Genomic DNA, 19,299 nt, shown 5'->3' with positions numbered 1-19,299 from the left:
ACCCCCCCCCCCCAATTCCTGTCGACCCGCTCCACCTTCAGCAGCCACCAGCAGGCTCAGTGTCTCATCCACATTTCCAAATATAACGAAGAGACAGACATGAACCAGAGTATGATACAGTCCCAGCATCTGTGTGAACGTCCAGGTCAGCTGGAGAATGATTGCAGCATTCATCAACAAGACAGATATCATCTACACTCATAGATCGTCTAATTAAACCGCTGTAGGGGGACTACGGAAAGCCAGAGGGGACAAGAACTATCAGGAGATTTGAGGTTTTGTGATTGCAGCACATAAAACCATCAGGAAATGATGAAGGGAATTATGTCCAACAGTTAAAAGAAATTTGAATTATTGATTACGACGATTAAAAGATCATTCATAGTGGTCTCATTCTCGGACTCACCAGCTGCTCATTGAGAGGAAATCACCAAACCATTGCTGAAAACTTTCACCAAATACATCTGAAACACTTATGTATTTACTTCTGTTTAAATGCTGGGCTACACCATCAGACACAAAAACCACCAGACACAACCATCAGACACAAAAACCACCAGACACACAACCATAAGACACAAAAACCATCAGACACACAACCATCAGACACACAACCATCAGACACACAACCATCAGACACAAAAACCATCAGACACACAACCATCAGACACAACCATCAGACACACAACCCTCAGACACAACCATCAGACACACAACCATCAGACACACAACCGTCAGATACAAAAACCATCAGACACACAACCATCAGACACACAACCATCAGACACACAACCATCAGACACAACCATCAGACACACAACCATCAGACACAAAAACCATCAGACACACAACCATCAGACACAACCATCAGACACACAACCATCAGACACACAACCGTCAGACACAAAAACCATCAGACACACAACCATCAGACACACAACCATCAGACACACGACCATCAGACACACAACCATCAGACACACAACCATCAGATACAAAAACCATCACACACACAACCATCAGTCATGCAACCATCAGACACAAAAACCATCAGACACACAACCATCAGACACACAACCATCAGACATACAACCATCATATACAAAAACCATCACACACACAACCATCACACACACAACCATCAGACACAAAAACCATCACACACACAACCATCACACACACAACCATCAGACACAAAAACCACCAGACACAAAACCATCAGACACAAAAACCATCAGACATACAACCATCATATACAAAAACCATCAGACACACAACCATCAGACACGAAAAACATCGGACACACAACCATTAGACACAAGACCATCAGACACACAACCAGCAGACATACAACCATTTGACACACAACCATCAGACACAACCATCAGACATACAACCATCACACACACAACCAGCAGACATACAACCATTTGACACACAACCATCAGACACAACCATCAGACATACAACCATCAGACACACAACCATCAGACACACAACCATCAGACAAACAACCATCAGACACACAACCATCAGACAAACAACCATCAGACACACAACCATCAGACACACAACCATCAGACACAAAATCAGACACACAACCATCAGACATACAACCATCAGACACAACCATCAGACACACGACCATCAGACACACAACCATCAGACACACAACCATCAGACACAACCATCAGACACACAACCCTCGGACACACAACCATCAGACACACAACCATCAGACACACAACCATCAGACAAACAACCATCAGACACAACCATCAGACACACAACCATCAGACACACAACCATCAGACACACGACCATCAGACACACAACCATCAGACACACAACCATCAGATACAAAAACCATCACACACACAACCATCACACACACAACCATAAGACACAAAAACCATCAGACACACAACCATCAGACACACAACCATCAGATACAAAAACCATCACACACACAACCATCAGTCATGCAACCATCAGACAAAAAAAACATCAAACACATCAGACACAAAAACCATCAGACACACAACCAGCAGACGTACAACCATTTGACACACAACCATCAGACACACAACCATCAGACACATAACCAGCAGACACATAACCATCAGACACACAACCATCAGACACAACCATCAGACATACAACCATCAGACAAACAACCATCAGACACACAACCTTCAGACAAACAACCATCAGACACAACCATCAGACACACAACCATCAGACACACAACCATTAGACACACAACCATCAGACACAACCATCAGACACACAACCATCAGACACACAACCATCAGACACAACCATCAGACATACAACCATCAGACACACAACCATCAGACAAACAACCATCAGACACAACCATCAGACAAACAACCATCAGACACAACCATCAGACATACAACCATCAGACAAACAACCATCAGACATACAACCATCAGACATACAACAATCAGCCACACAACCATCAGACATACAACCATCAGACAAACAACCATCAGACATACAACCATCAGACATACAACAATCAGCCACACAACCATCAGACACACAACCATCAGACAAACAACCATCAGACACAACCATCAGACAAACAACCATCAGACACAACCATCAGACACACAACCATCAGACACAACCGTCAGACATACAACCATCAGACATACAACCATCAGACACACAACCATCAGACACACAACCTTCAGACACATAACCATCAGACACACAACCATCAGACACACAACCATCAGACACACAACCTTCAGACATACAACAAGTACAATTCAATCCTTTGATCTTAATGTTGTAGTTAAATCATTGTGGTTAAATAAATGGTCATACCAGAGATGCATTGAAGAAGTGATATCTTAAATTAAAGCTTTTCACGCTCAGGGCAATGTGAAATCCTGACAACATTGCACGTTATTTAAAGGTAAATTCTGACAGTACTGACATCAGGGTTGTTGTGAATTTCCAATTAACTGATAAAAATTCTTGAAAAAGCAACAACTCCACAAAGCTCTTAAGTAATGACTGCTCTATCCTCTCAGTCTGAGATTCATTTAGAATATGAAAAAAAAAAGAATAATTCTGTTTTTTTTTTTAACTCTGTGTGTACTGGCCAAGGGTCGGAGTTAAAAAGGAGATACTGAAATACCTGTTTGTCTACAGCCATGGGGGGGGGGGGGGCTTTATGGACAAAACTATTGATTATTTTATGATATTAGAGTAAATAATTTCATGAAAATAAAGATGTTTTTTATGCTATCCTCCTTTAAGTTTCCTTCACATGTTTCAGGAGTCACACTAATGATGATCTACAGTAGGTCTGATGTAAACTTCACAGTCATGGATTAAAACTGATCAATAAACAAGCTGATAGGCCCTGATAGGTTCTAACTTATTGATCCAGACGTGTTTAATCTTGACGTTCATCTGCTGAGAGGGCGATCAACGAGAGAGAGCGAGAGAGGTGATGTCAATACGGTCTATTGACCTATGGAGAAGTGCAGGGAAACCAATCGTCCTGTGACTCTTTGGAATGAATAACTATGACCATGTAGTTGTTTCTTATATGGACTGTAATTTAGCAGATTAAAATTAGCATAGAGGACCTTTGTTGTTGTTTTAGTCTACTCAGAGGTGGACTTGCTGGTGTGTTTGGGATCACTGCCCAGGTGAGCTTGATCTTAACGTCATGAACTGATGGCCGTACATCCTTCTTCAAGATTTTCTGGTAGAGAGCAGAATTCACAGTTTTATCAGTTACGGCAAGTTGTCAAGAATCCTTAGACCATCACACTACCACCACCATGATTGACCGTTGGTATGATGGAATATTTTCCTAAAAGTTCTTGGGAACATCAGGATTTTTTTTTTTAGTCAAATGTGAGTCGAGCCTTTGTGTTCTTTTTGGACAGAGGTGGTTTTGGCCTTGGAACTCTCCCATGATGCCATTGTTGCCCAGTCTCTTTCTGATTGTTGAATCATGAACTCTGACCTTAACTGAGTCAGTGAGGCCTACAGGTCTTTAGATGTTGTTCTGGGTTCTTCTGGGACCTCCTGGATGAGTTGTCCATGCGTCATGCGTCTTGGAGTCATTTTGGTTGGCTGGCCACTCCTGGGAAGGTCCACTACTGTTCCAAGTTTTCCCCATTTGTGGGTAATGGCTCTCACCTTGAATGGCTGGAGTCCCAAAGCCTCAGAAATGTCTTTGCAAACTCTTTCCAGACTGATAGATGTCAATGACTTTGTTTTCATCTGTTCTTGATTTCTTTGGGTGGCACCATGAGGTGTTGTTTCTTTAGGTCTTTTAGCCTAATAACACTTGGTCAGACAGGTTCTATTTAGGGATTTCTGGATTCAGCAGGGCTTGCCGTAATCAGACCTGAGTGTGGATATTGAAACTGAACCCAGCTTTCCAAAAAGTGTGGTTAATCACAGTTAATTCATGATTTAACAAAAGGGCAATGACTTTTTCACATAGAGCCAGGTAGGTTTAGATGGCTTTGAAATCATCATTTAAAAGCTGACTTTTGTATTTACTCAGGTTATCTTTGTCTACTATTAAAATTAGTTTGATGATCTGAAACATCTAGGTTTTAAAAATATGCATAAAATAAGAAATCAGGAAAAGGGCGAGTACTTTTCACAGCACTGTATGTTCATGTCTTTCTGCTTACAGCATCAGATGTAGCCACCACAGGGATGGGGGGTAATTTGGACACCAGACCTGCTTGCTCACTCTCCATCTCTCTCTCTCTCTCTCTCTCTCTCTCTCGCTCGCTCTGACCTCGTTTCTGTAAACAGCGGCTGACTTCTCGTCCTCTGTGTGCTGATGACGATAACAGGAGTGTAAATGAGCTCTGTCAGCAGCATCGCTGCTCCAGGTGTGGGTTTGTGTGTCCGTGTGATGTTACCACATCAGCTCATCGTCGTGGAAACAGTCTCCCGCCAAGCATCACTGCTCAGCCAGCATCTCAGTGTGTCCAAGACAGAAACAAAAACCTCTATCAGACATCTTCTTTATGATATTTTACATTTTTGCTTATTCCCACACTTCTTTGTTTCAAATATTTGTGTGTTTTTGTGTTGTTGAAGTTTGCGGAAGTGCTGACTCGGTGGTTTATTGAAGGTCGATTTTATAGTCAGCGCTGACGTTCTCTGATCTTCCTTTCACAAATTCAACAATTCAGATGAAACGGGGGGTAAACCAGGAGAGCGGGCCTGTTTGAAACAAGGTTGGGCCACATGAGGTGAGGGATGTACATTAGTGTGTGGAACTTTAAGATGTGTTTGGATTAAAATATGAGGCTGAAGAAGGGCAGGGAAGGAGTATTGACATAACTCCAGTGATGCTCTGGATGTCCTTGCATAACACCAAGGGCAAATAATCTGTTTAAAAAAGTAGCAAGGTCCACACCTTAAGAGCAGAGTAAGGGGTGGATGTGTCGAGTAAGCACGGTCCAAGCAGGTCATAGGGTTGCTATGAGCCTCTGACCGTGCTGTGGATGCCCCGAGGGGCCTGAAAACTGCCAATGCATTGTTTTCCTGCAATGGTTGTCACAACTGTGACAGCTGTGACAAATGAAGCTTAGCGTTAGTTCACGCAGGACAGTCATACACCCAGCTGTGATCAGCTGACAGCCAAATGATTGCCTTCCAGCTCTTTCTCTCAACATGTATTTAAATATGACGTACTTCTCACTAATCCCTGCTTGCATTAATGCTGATGCACCACACTGCTGCTGCTGCTAGCAAAGCTTCACCACCTCCACCTCAGCCTCCTCCATTATACCTCAAAGCTTGTTGCACCCTCATATTGAGTTATGCTACTATATATTAATTGCTTGTGAACTAATCTTATTGTATTGCCATAAATGTATCTATGTGGGGGTTTCTCCCTGGAAAGTCAAAGCATGCTGCTTGACTTACCCAGGGAGCATCTTTTGAGCAGAGCCTTCTCTGCCAAGTAGAACTGTAGATCCATTTTGCAATAAAATGGTAAAATGCATGACAAGAGTGATCCTGACTGAGCCACTGGAAATGTGGTGGCTGATGCTAAACCAGCAGTGGAAATAATTAAAAATGGATAAAAAGCTGTTCAGTGTCAGAGTTACTGGTTTGGATTTAATCCTTAAAGGTCCCATATTATGTAAAGATCACTTTTCAGGCTTTTCCAAAAAATACGTGCCCCTGGCCTTTCTACAATCACCCCAGGAACCACAAACCTCCACTCCCTCGACTCCCTATTTCTCCAACTTTCAGAAAAAGTGTGCTGAAACGAGCCATTCTCAGAGTTTCCCCTCATGATGCCATGTGGGGAGTTAGCCCCGCCCCCAAGTTCAGTTGGCCCTCCCCGCTTGGAAGAAAGTTCCCCCTTCCAGCTGAGAGGAGGATCAGAAGAGCCACATCCATTAAGCCACATCCATTTCCTGAGAGGGGTGGAGTCAGGGGCGGAGCCAGACAGCTCAGCAAAATGACCTATGGTTGAAAAATTATTTAAGTTTTTGAAATAAGGGTCTCTTCTTGTCATATTCGACAACATTGGTGGATATCGGATGACAACATTGGACGCTTTACAAAGTGAGCACACTTACTGTATGTTGCTGTTATTACAGACATTATACTAGAAGAGGAAAGATAATGTTTAACCTGTTTACTGTGCTGAACTACAATGGCATGAGTGGGTGACATCTGATTAGTTACCCAGCTACTAAATGTATGCTGATGAGTAATGATTTTAACTTTTGGTCTTAAATCAGGATCCACAGTGGGGTAAACAGAGCCAAAATCATCCAGCGTGCAGCCAGCCTAAAGCCCCGTTTCTGCTTCTATGTTACATCTACACTGTAGCATTCATGAGGCATTATTAGGGCACTCATGTCTCGTCTGTGGTCATCCTAGCTCAGTCATCCTGGCTTGTAAGCATACTAACTTTACTGGTTAGAGTAAATGTAGAGTAACTGACAGCAGGCTGAAGGTAAAGGGGTAAAAACCAGGAGAGAAGTGAAGAATACAGAGACACAATCTGCTTTTTTTCCTCACTTCTCTTCAACCATGTGAATCCTACTGATCTGACTCGTGTGCCTCCTCCCCGCCCACGCTGCGGAATAACACCGCTCTCCCTCTTCATCGCCAACACGGCGTTTCTCTCCTGGATCAATAAGATGTCACAGCGCTGATGTCTAATGATGGTTATGGCATCATTACAGTCACATGTGCTCATCTCATCTCAGCAGTGATGAAGAAGTCTGACCATTTCTCTGATGAAAAAGAAACATCTTCAGGATGAATGAGAGAGGGGTCTGTTTTTACTGGAACTAGAGCACACTAGTCTACACAGTCTGAAACAGTAGCTGCAAGAATGTAGTTAGTTTAAAGGATGGAATGTTTGAAAAGATTTTATAAAATCATCATCACCTCGTCTTTAAAGAAAAGGATGAAAGACATAGGACAGAATGTTCATCAAGGTGGGGATGTTGGGGGCCATTGTCCCTCAATTTTGCCAAATACAAGGCCATGGAATGTACATGACGCTGGGGATGTTACAGGCCTTTGTCCTTCCATTTTTGCCAGATTGTAGGCCATAGTGTGAAACTTCTGGAAAAGATGGAATATTTTAAGGACTTTAAAGGCTGACATCATCAAAGACAGAGGAAGGAATGTTCATGAAGGTGGGGATGTTGAGATTTCTTTTTCTCCATTTTTGCCATATACTAAGCCATAGCTGGAAACTATTGGAATAGGATGGAATGTTTTACAGACCACAAAGGGTGACATCATGAAAAACAGAGGATGGAATGTACATGACCCCGGGGATGTTGGCGGGCCTTTCCCTCAATTTTTGCCAAATAGAAGACCATTGTTGGTACCATTCGGAAAAGATGGAATGTTTTAGGTACTACATAGGGTGACATAATCACAGACAGAGGATGGAATGTTCATGAAGGGGGGGAGGTTGGGGATTTTTTTCCCTCCAATTTTGCCAGATAGTAGGCCATAAATGGCAACTATTGGAATAGGATGTAATGTTTTATAGACTATAAAGTGTGACATCAGATTTAATTACAGAGGATGGAATGTTCATGATGCTGATGATGTCGAGGGCCTTTCCCTCCATTTTTGCCAAATAGAAGGCCAATTTTGGTAACTTTCGGAAAAGATGGAATGTTTTATGGACTATAAAGGGTGACATAATCAAAAAAAGAGGAAGGAATGTTTATGAAGCTGGGGATGTTGGAGATGTTTTTCCCTCCAGTTTTGCCAAATTGTAGGCCATAGTGCAAAACTTTTGGAAAAGATGGAATATTTTATGGACTATAAAGGGTGACATCATTAAAGACAGAGGAAGGAATGTTCATAAAGCTGGGGATGTTGGGAATTTTTTCCCTCCATTTTTGCCATAAACTAAGGCCTAGCTGAAAACTATTGGAATAGGTTGGAATATTTAATAGACCACAAAGGGTGACATAAGATTTAATGACAGAGGATGGGATTTTCATGATGCTGCTGATGTCGGGGGCCTTTCCCTCCTTTGCGCCAAACAGAAGGCAAATGTTGGTAAATTTCAGAAAAGATTGAATGTTTTATGGGCTATAAAGGGTGACAAAATCAAAGACAGAGGAAGGAATGTTCATGAAGCTGGGGATGTTAGGTACATTTGCCCTTCCATCTTTGCCAAATAGTGGGCCAATGTTGGTAACTGTTGGATAAGATTGAATATCTTCTGGACTTTAAAGGGTGACATCATCATAGACAAAGGATGGAATGTTCATGAAGCTGGGGAGGTTGGGGATTTTTTCCCTCCATTTTTGCCAGATAATAGAAATGATATTATTGCTAAAGTTGACAGGTCAAATAAAACCAAACTGGTGCCCAAATGAAGAGCCATTTGGGAGCAGAGAGAGCCAGCTCTTCCTGTCAGCTGAGCCAAATGACCCAGATCACTAAAAAGAGCTGGACTTTCCATCACTGTTGAGTGGAGTCATGAGTGACTAGTTCAACTGTAAAAGTGGTTGAACCAGTTGAAAGTTAAAACAGCCATTTATGAGTGTTTACAGTAGGTCTAGCTGCAAGGGGGAAATACACAAGCAATGTCTGTCTGCATCAACAGAATCAGCAGAATCATCCACGCCTGCATCACAATGCATCGTGAACATGATTAATTTCAACCCCACTAATGATCACAGCAGTGAGAAAAGCTTCCTGTCAGTCTCCTATCAAGGATATGAGTAAGAGCAGATCTGACACTCAGACACTTTAGTCTCTGCAGAAACGTTCCCTCCTGTTTTATCACCTCACCTGTTTGGTTCAGTTAAAAACAAACTTCAGTCCATCTGCTGAGTCAGTGTGGTTTGTGTGAAAGCTGTCAATCAAACCCTGGGGGTGGACCAAACAGCTGATCAGAGACTGCCTGAAACTGCACATTTTTACCCAGGCTCTGGTTTCAAACATCTTTTTGGAACTGCAGTTGTGCCTCGTTTCTATCCAGTAGTTTTCCTACCGTGATAAATCCAAACAATATAAACAACGATGAGCAGAGCTGACACCGATCCATGAAGCTGTTTGTCCCTCTGAAACTGTGAAGTGTTTTCCAAGCTGCCACAGCCAGACATGAGTCAACACGTCTGTTTACTTCTACTAGAAATTCGGACCAATCAGAGAGCTTTATCCTCACACATCACACATTTTGGTCGGCTTGTGAACATCCCTGGAGGTAATTATGCAACAATGGAACACACTGGTGGTCAATTATTCAGACCAGAGCAAACGATCTATGGTGCGTTCACTTTCCTCTCCAGCCCTCTTGCCTGAATCTTTCATGAACTCATTGAGGTTCACAGTTTTGTTTTTCATTTCTTATTTACTTTCACTTCACTTTAAGTGTTTTTTTTCTGGCTGCTGCTGTGAAGCTGACACCATTGTTCAGCAGACACGTCATTCCTCCGTCTCCACAAACCAATCCATATATCTGTGCTTAGCCTGCTTAAAGACAACTTCCTGCTGGCTTTGCACCGAGGGGACTGGAATTATGACAGGATTTAGGACCCAACAAGATCAGTGTGTTTCTGTTTGATTCACATGCAAATTTCAGAGCAGAGCTGCAGCTCTGAGTCTCTGAGGAGGAAGGATGCATATTTTATGACTTCTATGCCTCTATCAACTGAATAGTTCAGGGCTGCATAGCTGCTTGGACTGGATGAACAAGCAGCATCCTGAAGAATAGAATGCACACAATGGACAAAAGTATTTGGCCACACCTGTTACTTATCGAATTCAGCTGTTTCAATCAGACCCATAGATGTATAAAATCATGCACTGAGCCCTGCAGACACCATTTGCAAATATTTGGATGGATGCCACCTTTGCAATACAACAGTTCATGACATTTCATCCCTGCTGGATGTTCCAAAGTCAACTGTAAGTGATTTTATTAGAAAGTGGAAAAGTTTAGGAATAACAGCAAAAGAAGAAGACCACACAGAGTCACAGAGCTGAGTCAACGACCGCTAAGGAGCATGGTACGTAAAAGTCGTCAAAGCGTTCAGAGTTCTAAACTTCCACTGGTGTCACTGTAAGCACTAAAACTGTGCAGCAGCAGTGTTAATTTGGTCAACTAAAACTATGCCTAAAAAAATTCATGAACAGTCCTTTTTCCATGTCAAAAACTAGACTAAGACTAACAAAAAAAAAATCTGTGATGACTAAAACTGACAAAAACTAAGTTTAGTTTTTGTCAAGATGTCTAAAACTAGACTACAATTTAATTTAGTTTTTGTTGGACATTCAAAATCTGTGATATTTCTCCACTGTAGGTAAATCCGTTAAAAAACAATGCATCTGCATCTATTCTGCCTCTCAGCTGTAGAAAGCAGGGACCCCAGGTTTAGCGGAGTGCAGAGAACACACTACCATGACTTGGTACCAGATTTAGGCAAGAGAAAAATTGCTTGGACTAAAAGTAAAGACTAAAATGTGAAGACTTTGTATGGACTTACATCAGACTAAATTGTCTTGAGTTTTCATTGACTAAAACTAGACTTAGGGCTTTTTCACATTAGGCCCAGTTGTTTCAAACTGCTCCACTGTGCGATTCTTCCCCATCCCTGCCGCTGGCTTGGTTTTACACTAGCAACATCGAACCATGTCCGGGACCATGCACGTAGCTGGTTTACAACCCCGCAAAGGAGGAGAAAGAAGAAGAGGCTACTATGGCAACCACTCGGGTCATGACCTGAGAAAAGATTGTTTTTGGTATAACCCAGCAAAAAGTCCATCCTGCAGCCATGGATGATTTAAAACCACTTTTTAAGATGCCAGCAATTTTGCTCTTCGTATCTGCACATCTGCTATAACTCAGAGGATTAAATGGGCTTGCACAGAGCAGAAACAGCGGTTTTTGAGTTGACAGGACTTTTATTGCCTTTGCACCTCCTCTCACTGACTCCAACTTGTGTTCATCTATAAGGTGAGTCACAACAGACCATTTATTGACTGGATTCTGATGATTTCCATCATTTATTGAGGAAAAAATGTGAAAACTTCCATGTAAAGAAGTTTATTTTTCTACAATGACATCATAAAGCTGATTTGACGCTCTTTCCCGTATCCTGGCACGGTTGCATTCACATCTCATCTGAGCCAGAGTCCACTTGAATCACGCCCGAGACCACCATCCCAAGTGGGCCCGGGCTCGGTGCCCAGGCATGGTTTGTTTGCATTCACACTACCAAAACGAACCGGACTTTGGGCTCAACTGCACTCAGATCTGGGACCGGGCCCCTAGTGTGAAAGCCACCTAAAACTAAAAAGGATAGAAATGACTAAAATGTGACTAAAACTAAAATGCATTTCGTTTGAATACTAAAACTAAGACTAAAATTAAAAATAGCTGCCAAAATTAACACTGTGCAGCAGGAGCTTCATGAATGGGTTTCTAAGCGGCTGCATGCAAGCCTCACATCACCAAGTCCAATGCCAAGTGGCAGATGGAGTGATGTAAAACACACCGACGATAGGCAGTAGAGCTGTGGAAACGTGTTCTGTGAAGTGACCAATCACGCTTCACTATTAGGCAGTCAGATGGGGGAGTCTGGGTTTGGTGGATCCTGGGAGAACGTTACCTGCCTGACTGTGAAGTTTGGTGGAGGAGGGATAATGGTACAGGGCTATTTTTCAGGCTTTGGGCTAGACCCCTTATCTCCAGTAAGGCCAATCTTAATGCTTCAGCATACAGAGACATTCTGGACAATGCTATGCTTCCAACTGTGTGGCAACAGTTTGGGGAAGGCCCTTTTCTGTTCCAACATGACTGTGCACCAGTGCACAAAGAAGGACTAGAAAGACATGGTTTGATGTGGAAGAACTTCACTGGCCCACACACAGTCCAGACCTCAACTCCATCCAGCACCTTTGGGATGACCTGGAACAGAGGCCTTCTCCTCCAACATCAGTGCCTTACGTCATAAATGCTGTACAGAATGAATGGGCTCAAATTCCCACAAAAACACTCCAGAATCTTTTGGGAAGCCTTCAAGAAGAATAGAGGCTGTTATAGCTGCAAAAGGGGGCAACCCCATATTAGAGTATTTGAATACAATATCATTACAGTCCCTGTTGAATCCACATGATTCCAGAAGAAATGAAAGCTAAGGGTTAATGTATTTAACTTTTCTGCTGTGATGTTGACTGTTGCTGTCATTCTCAAAAGTTTTTCATGACAGCCCAGCCTGAGGAAACTGCTGTCCAGGTCTTGATCTTCAATAAAGTTTTTCAACAAAGTTCTTTAGTCTTGTGGTTTATGCTCAGTGTTTATCAGTGCATCTTGTAACTATTTAGTGACTGTTTTCGTAAGATATAAGGACACATAAAACATGAACTTTTTCACAGAAGACGAAACGTTTGCACTGCTCCATCTTGTCCTCCAGTATCTAATGCTTCAGCATGTCTGTGCTGTTATTTTGTGTTTCATCCTGAGGTGCAGCACAGGGATGCAAGATAAATTTGTGTCAGGGCGTTTTGCATTTTGCTGCATCATGCTGTATAAGAAATCAGTCTGAAAACCAGAGCAGAGGCTCTGCAACATGCCTCCGTGCTGTAATCTGCCCCAGTGCAGTGTGGGATTTATTGGCTCACACTCAGTCAGCTGAGGAGGCAGCAGGCTGGCGATTGTACCGTGTGATTTCATAACGAATCAGCCTTATCGTCACCACTGTCAGAGCTCATCATCGTTCTCCAACAGTTACGTCATGTGCAGGCTTTAGGTCAGCTTTCTCTCCCTATCTGCCGTACCTGAACGTCCCATGACTCAGGGCTGGGGGGATTTTTTTTTTCTGCATTTAAATCCCTGAGGATAAATCCGACTGTCTGAGTCACATTATGTACCTGTCTCCTTTTGGCTGAGAGCTTATACTGTGAGCAGTAGTACTATTAAATCTGTCTCCATGAGTCATCACTGCGTTCCCCCAGCCTTCATCTCTGCAGCTCCATCAGCGAGGCGATGCTCTCTGCTCCCAACAGCAGAGCGAGCTCAGCAAAGCTTTAAACACCCCCCAGCACCCAGCGAGGTTAAAAAACATTTCGACTGTTAGCAACAGTGTCGCCCTTCACACAGCTTTCCCACAGTTGCATAGCAACAGTGATCGCCATGACCAGCCCCTCCCACGGACAGAATCTCGGTGCTACCAGTGACAAAGAACCTGCCCCGTAGAAGCATGGGACAGCTGCAGCCCTGCATCCTGCTGCCTACAAAGACAAGCGCCAAAGATGGCAGCGAGGCTCCAGGGCTCTCAGCACTTCCTGATAGGATGCTCCTGAGATAGTGTTGCCAGGCAACAAACCCAATTCTGGCCTGCCAACAGAGTTCTGACTGAAAATGTATTCAGAGCAACAAAAATACAACGGCATATGAGCAGAAACAAAAAGGATGACACAATGGGAGATCATATAATCCTGTGAACTGATGAAGAATCGAGCCGTTCTGAAAAGGGGTGGGTATTTCCCACAGCCTCACAATACAATACTGTCAGGATACAGACACCACAATAGGATGCTATCAGGATACAGAGGCCACAATACTTTCATCTGCTAAAACAGAGCCAAGTATAAGATGCGTACCAGGAAATAGAGGCTATGAAATACTGTCAGTATACAGAGGCCACAATGTGACATATCCAGCTACTGAGGCCACAATACCATATATATCATGATAAAGAGGCCATTATACAATAACCCTATATTGCCAAAAGTATTCACTCACCCATCCAAATAATGTAAATCAGGTGTTCCAATCACTTCCATGGCCACAGGTGTATAAAATCAAGCACCTAGACATGCAGACTGTTTCTACAAACATTTGTGAAAGAATGGGTCGCTCTCAGGAGCTCAGTGAATTCCAGTGTGGTACTGTGATAGGACGCCACCTGTGCAACAAGTCCAGTGGTGAAATTTCCTCACTAACAAATATTCCACAGTCAGCTGTCAGTGGTATTATAACAAAGTGGAAGCGATTGGGAATGACAGCAACTCAGCCACCAAGTGGTAGGCCACGTAAAATGACAGAGTGGGGTCAGCGGATGCTGAGGCGCATAGTGTGCAGAGATTGACAACTTCCTGCAGAGTCAATCGCTACAGACCTCCAAACTTCATGTGGCCTTCAGATTAGCTCAAGAACAGTGTGTAGAGAGCTTCACGGAATGGGTTTCCATGGCCGAGCAGCTGCATCCAAGCCATACATCACCAAGTGCAATGCAAAGCATCGATGCAGTGGTATAAAGCACACCGCCACTGGACTCTAGAGCAGTGGAGACACGTTCTCTGGAGTGACCAATCACGCGTCTCCATTTGGCAATCTGATGGATGAGTCTGGGTTCAGCGGTTGCCAGGAGAACAGTACTTGTCTGACTGCATTGTGCCAAGTGTAAAGTTTGGTGGAGGGGGGATTATGGTGTGGGCTTGTGTTTTTCAGGAGCTGGGCTTGGCCCCTCAGTTCCAGTGAAAGGAACTCTGAATGCTTCAGCATACCAAGAGATTTTGGACAATTCCATGCTCCAAACTTTGTGGGAACAGTTTGGGGATGGCCCCTTCCTGTTCCAACATGACTGTGCACCAGTGCACAAAGCAAGGTCCATGAACACATGGATGCAGAGGCCACGATTTGATAGAAATCCAGTTATAGAGGCTACAATATGATATAGATGCCACAATACAATGTCTGATGATAGAGATCATGAAACAATACGTATATCTATCTTTAATGACTAAGCTATCAATAAAGCAAATATATTTAACTTTTCTAAACTTAAATATCCAGCTGTCTCTCTTGCTGTTGTTTTTTAAACTTTTCCTATAATATTCTGGTTTCACTGAACCAGAAGTCTTCATACGTAAGAATGATTTTTAGCTTTGCTTCTGCATAAAACAGCACTGCCGTCTCTGTAAAAAACCGATAGTTGAGGATTAAACAGCATAACTAACACTCCTTATGCAGCTCTGCTGAAGCCTCTTCTCATAAGCTTTGTGTTATTTATATTCCATTCCTTTTTGTTTTACCATTATATTTTTATCTCATCCTATTTGAGAGACTTTCACATTAGTCATGATTATTTCATAATGTGCTGGAGAGCAACTCCTAACCCCTCCCCTGCTGGTCGTCTTTCACATCAGTAACATTGCCCTGCATCTGAGCACTCCAGTGTATAAACACAGTTTCAAACAGTAGGCAGAGGTAATGGTGAGGAAACCCTCGCCCCTTCTAGTTTCCAAAAGTTGCCATGAAAGGACAGTCAACATTGGGGATTAGAATGTGTGTTGTGCATTTTGTGCAATCAGAGTAAGAGGTTTAATGAATTCAAGTCTTGACGGCAGTCATTCCTTCTGTTCTCATCTCCATATATTGGCATTGTCGGCAGGAAGAACAGAGAAAGCCTTCCAATTCTGTGGCCACCTGGGTCAGTGAATTTTGGCTTTGAGTGAGGTTTTTTGTAGTCCATTTTAGACCTGAACTCTGTTGCAAATAAATGCAAATTCAATTCCCCTATCAACAAAATTTACATGGCAAAAAACTGTACAAAGCAACTTGTAGACCTGTGGTTTTGTTTCCTATTTTGGAACCTATGTGCCTGCATCGTAACTCAGATTTTTCCCCTCAAATCTGATCCATAAGAGGTTCAACCCAATTCCTTCAGTTCTTAACACCATAATTTGGCATTGTCGGCAGGAAGAACTGAGAAAGCCTGCCAAGTCTATGGCCTCAGATGGACAGCACAAATGAAAATTACTACCTGGGTCAACAAATTTTTGCTTTGAGTTAGTTTGTTTAGTCACTGTTGGAACTGAATTCTGTGGCAAATAAATGAAAATTCAATTCACCTAACAACACAGCTTAAATAGAAAAACTGGCAAGTAAACTGTATGAAATAACTTGTAGATCTGCGGTCTTTTTTCCTATTTATGCAACCTATTTGCTTGCATCTATACTGACATGATGACCCAGACTAGGGTCATGCGTACTCAGATCTGGGCCTGGGACTTGTTAGATTCCCAGTTCATACCCCTGCAACAGTGGTATTGGACCAGCTTTCCATCCCTTGGGTAAGACTATCAACTGTCGTCTCTATCAGTATTACCGACAGAGGAAACTGATAGTGTGTAAGCTGGTGGCGAGGAGACTCGCCTAACTCCTAACTGCCTCGTTCCTGATGTCTACCCTACTTCCTCTGGTGGAGCACTCAACCGAGTAGCCTTGGACTGAATGCTCACACCAGTCACACCAGTTAACAGCAGCTCTCCTCTATGAACCTTGGCTCTTGGTAAACTTGTCAGGAAATGATTATGAGATTTAAACAAAAAATCCCAAGGGCCTGTTCATTTTTTTGGCTAGAATAACCTATAGGAACCTTAGATGTTAAGAACACTAAATTTCCAGCATATATGGTCTAATATGAAAGTTAATATGAAAAAAACTAAAGTTACTTATAAGCAGAAACACTGTTATCATAGCCTATGACTATTTCATTCTTCTCTTATTGTTTATTTTCTTTGCACCAAACACCAAGTCATACTCCTGGCATGTGCATGCATACTTGACAATGAAACCTGACTCTAATTTTGAGCCTTTGAACACTCATAATATCAGCATATGAAGCCATAAATTGTTAAATATATGATCTCGTGATGAATGTTTGTCTAACAATGAGCAAAACTGATTCATAAGAGGCGCAACTCAACTCCTTAAGTTTTTAATGCTGTATTTTGGCGTTGTCGGCAGGAAGAACAGAGAAAGCCTGCCAAGTCTATGGCCTCCTCGGTTAGCAAGTTTTTGCTTTAAGGTAGTTTGTGTAGTCCCTTTTTGACCTGAATTCTGCAGAAAATAAATGTATATTCAATTTGCTTTACAGAAAAACTTATGTCGAAAAACTGGCCAGCAAAACTGTGCAAACAAGCTGTGGATCTGTGGTTTTGTTTCCTATTTTTGGAATCATTTGTATTTGTTATGTGGGCTTGGAGGTTGTTTAAATCAAAGAAGCAAGCTGTAAAAACACTATGATGAAAAAAGAGCTCAAAAATGGTAAAATCCTGATTTAGCGGTCATCTTAACCTCCTGTTCAGTGTTAACCATGGTGATTCGTGCAGCTTTTACATAAAACAAAACTCATTTTCATTATGAATTCATCAAGACTTACCAATCCTACTGCTGCTTAGCTGAACTATCTGTTACATAACACCATCCAGTCTTTGCTCGTCCAATTATCAGAGCGAGGGATCCTGTTATCGTTTAGTTCGTCTGTCTCTGGAGTCCCGTGCACTCCTGCTCTTCTGCAAAATGTAAATTCCCACTTCAGCCTTCCACTCTGTAGCCCTATTAGCTGATAAAAGGATGAATATTTATCAGCCCTATACACCCACAAATCTCACTACAGAGAGAGCGCACACGGGCATCAGCTGCCCCCTCAACTTCAGAGGAACGCTCCAACATTAAACTTTGAAAAGTCACCTCTTCCAGTCCAACAACAAATCAGCAGAACAGCTTTGCCTTGCCAGCAAAATGTTTCCAGCTCATATTATGCATGTGGGCACAAACTTCTGACTAGCACAGAACCTGCGTGAGAGAAGCAGCAAAGTTAGTAGCCATCAAAGCCAAAGATTAACACGAGTTCGGGCAAAACAGACAGTGGGACGGTAGATGGGGAGCCAAGTTTGATGACGTGTATTTAGGGAAAGGATGCCATATTGAAACTCATGATTTAGAGCCATTTATATGAAGTACAGTATTCAGTATTCAGATCCCCTTCACTTTTTCCTAATTTGTTATGTTGCAGCCTGATGCTACAGCCAAAAAAAAAAATTTTTTTCCCTCATTTATCAACACTCAGTACCCTATCATGACAAATTTACAGTGCCAGAGAGTTTCACAAACTAAATGAAAAGAAAAAACTTTAGTATTAAACTGATTTAAGTATTCAAACATTTCAAATTTAGCTCAGGTTCCTCTCATTTCTCTGGATCATTGCTGAAATGTTCTACACCTTGACTGGAGTCCACCCGAGGTAAATCATGATGAGCTACTGAGTGTAGATTAATGAAAGTATGACATCCTGTGACTATGAAGCTGGTTGGAAACAAGATCCAGACCCTTTGTTTAGGCCCACTGTCAGGTTCAGCTGTGCCCTGCTCTGGTGCTACCTTTGGCTTCGACTGTGGTAAGAATACCTTGAACTGTTACTTACGATTTGTGGTGGTGGAGCGTGTGGGCATGGTGGTTGTTGGAAGCGTTGGCTCGATGCAGGCGCTCCAGCCTCTCCTTTTCTTTCTCCACAAAGTTGGTGTTGGTGCCGGTGCTGGTGGACGGAGCTCGCGTCAGCCGGCTGTGGGCTCTTGGCTGATCCCTGGGCGGGATCGGAGGAGGTGGAGGCGGAACTGGTGCTGAAGAGGAGATTGGAGCTGGGATCGGAGTAGGGATAGACATGGAGGTTGGGGCGGAGGACGGAGCGGGAGCAGGAACGGGGATACTGGTGCTGTTGGTGCTGTTGTAGGAGTGGTGGGTGGAGGAGTGGTGGTGGTGCTGATGATGGCTGTGGTGGCTGTGGTGGAGGGCGATGGAGGTCGGAGGCTGGGGAGGAGCTTGGTACTGGCTGTTGTGGTACTGGTGATGGTTCTTGGTAGAAATCGATGAGGATGATGTCTGAGTTGGTGGAGGTGGTGGTGGAGGAGGAGGAAGGGGGGGTTCAGGTGGGGGAGCGGGTGGTGGTGGAGCAACAGGCTGCCGATCCAATCGCAGGT

The 19,299-nt window shown here is 43.0% G+C and overlaps 1 protein-coding gene across 1 annotated transcript in view; it reads right to left on the bottom strand.

Annotated features, from left to right (window-relative positions):
• LOC121517357 (IQ motif and SEC7 domain-containing protein 1-like) overlaps positions 1-19,071 on the bottom strand; it is a 209,187-nt gene extending 190,116 nt beyond the window's left edge. The window contains 1 exon segment of the mRNA XM_041799057.1: positions 18,747-19,071. Within this exon segment, the coding sequence (XP_041654991.1) occupies positions 18,747-18,985 (239 nt within the window). The 5' untranslated portion in view covers positions 18,986-19,071.
• Between the last annotated feature and the right edge of the window lie 228 nt (positions 19,072-19,299).

Source organism: Cheilinus undulatus, linkage group 11 (genome assembly GCF_018320785.1).
Source record: "Cheilinus undulatus linkage group 11, ASM1832078v1, whole genome shotgun sequence".
In the NCBI taxonomy this organism is placed as follows: Eukaryota; Metazoa; Chordata; class Actinopteri; order Labriformes; family Labridae; genus Cheilinus; species Cheilinus undulatus.
This window is presented reverse-complemented; position numbering and strand designations above follow the sequence as displayed.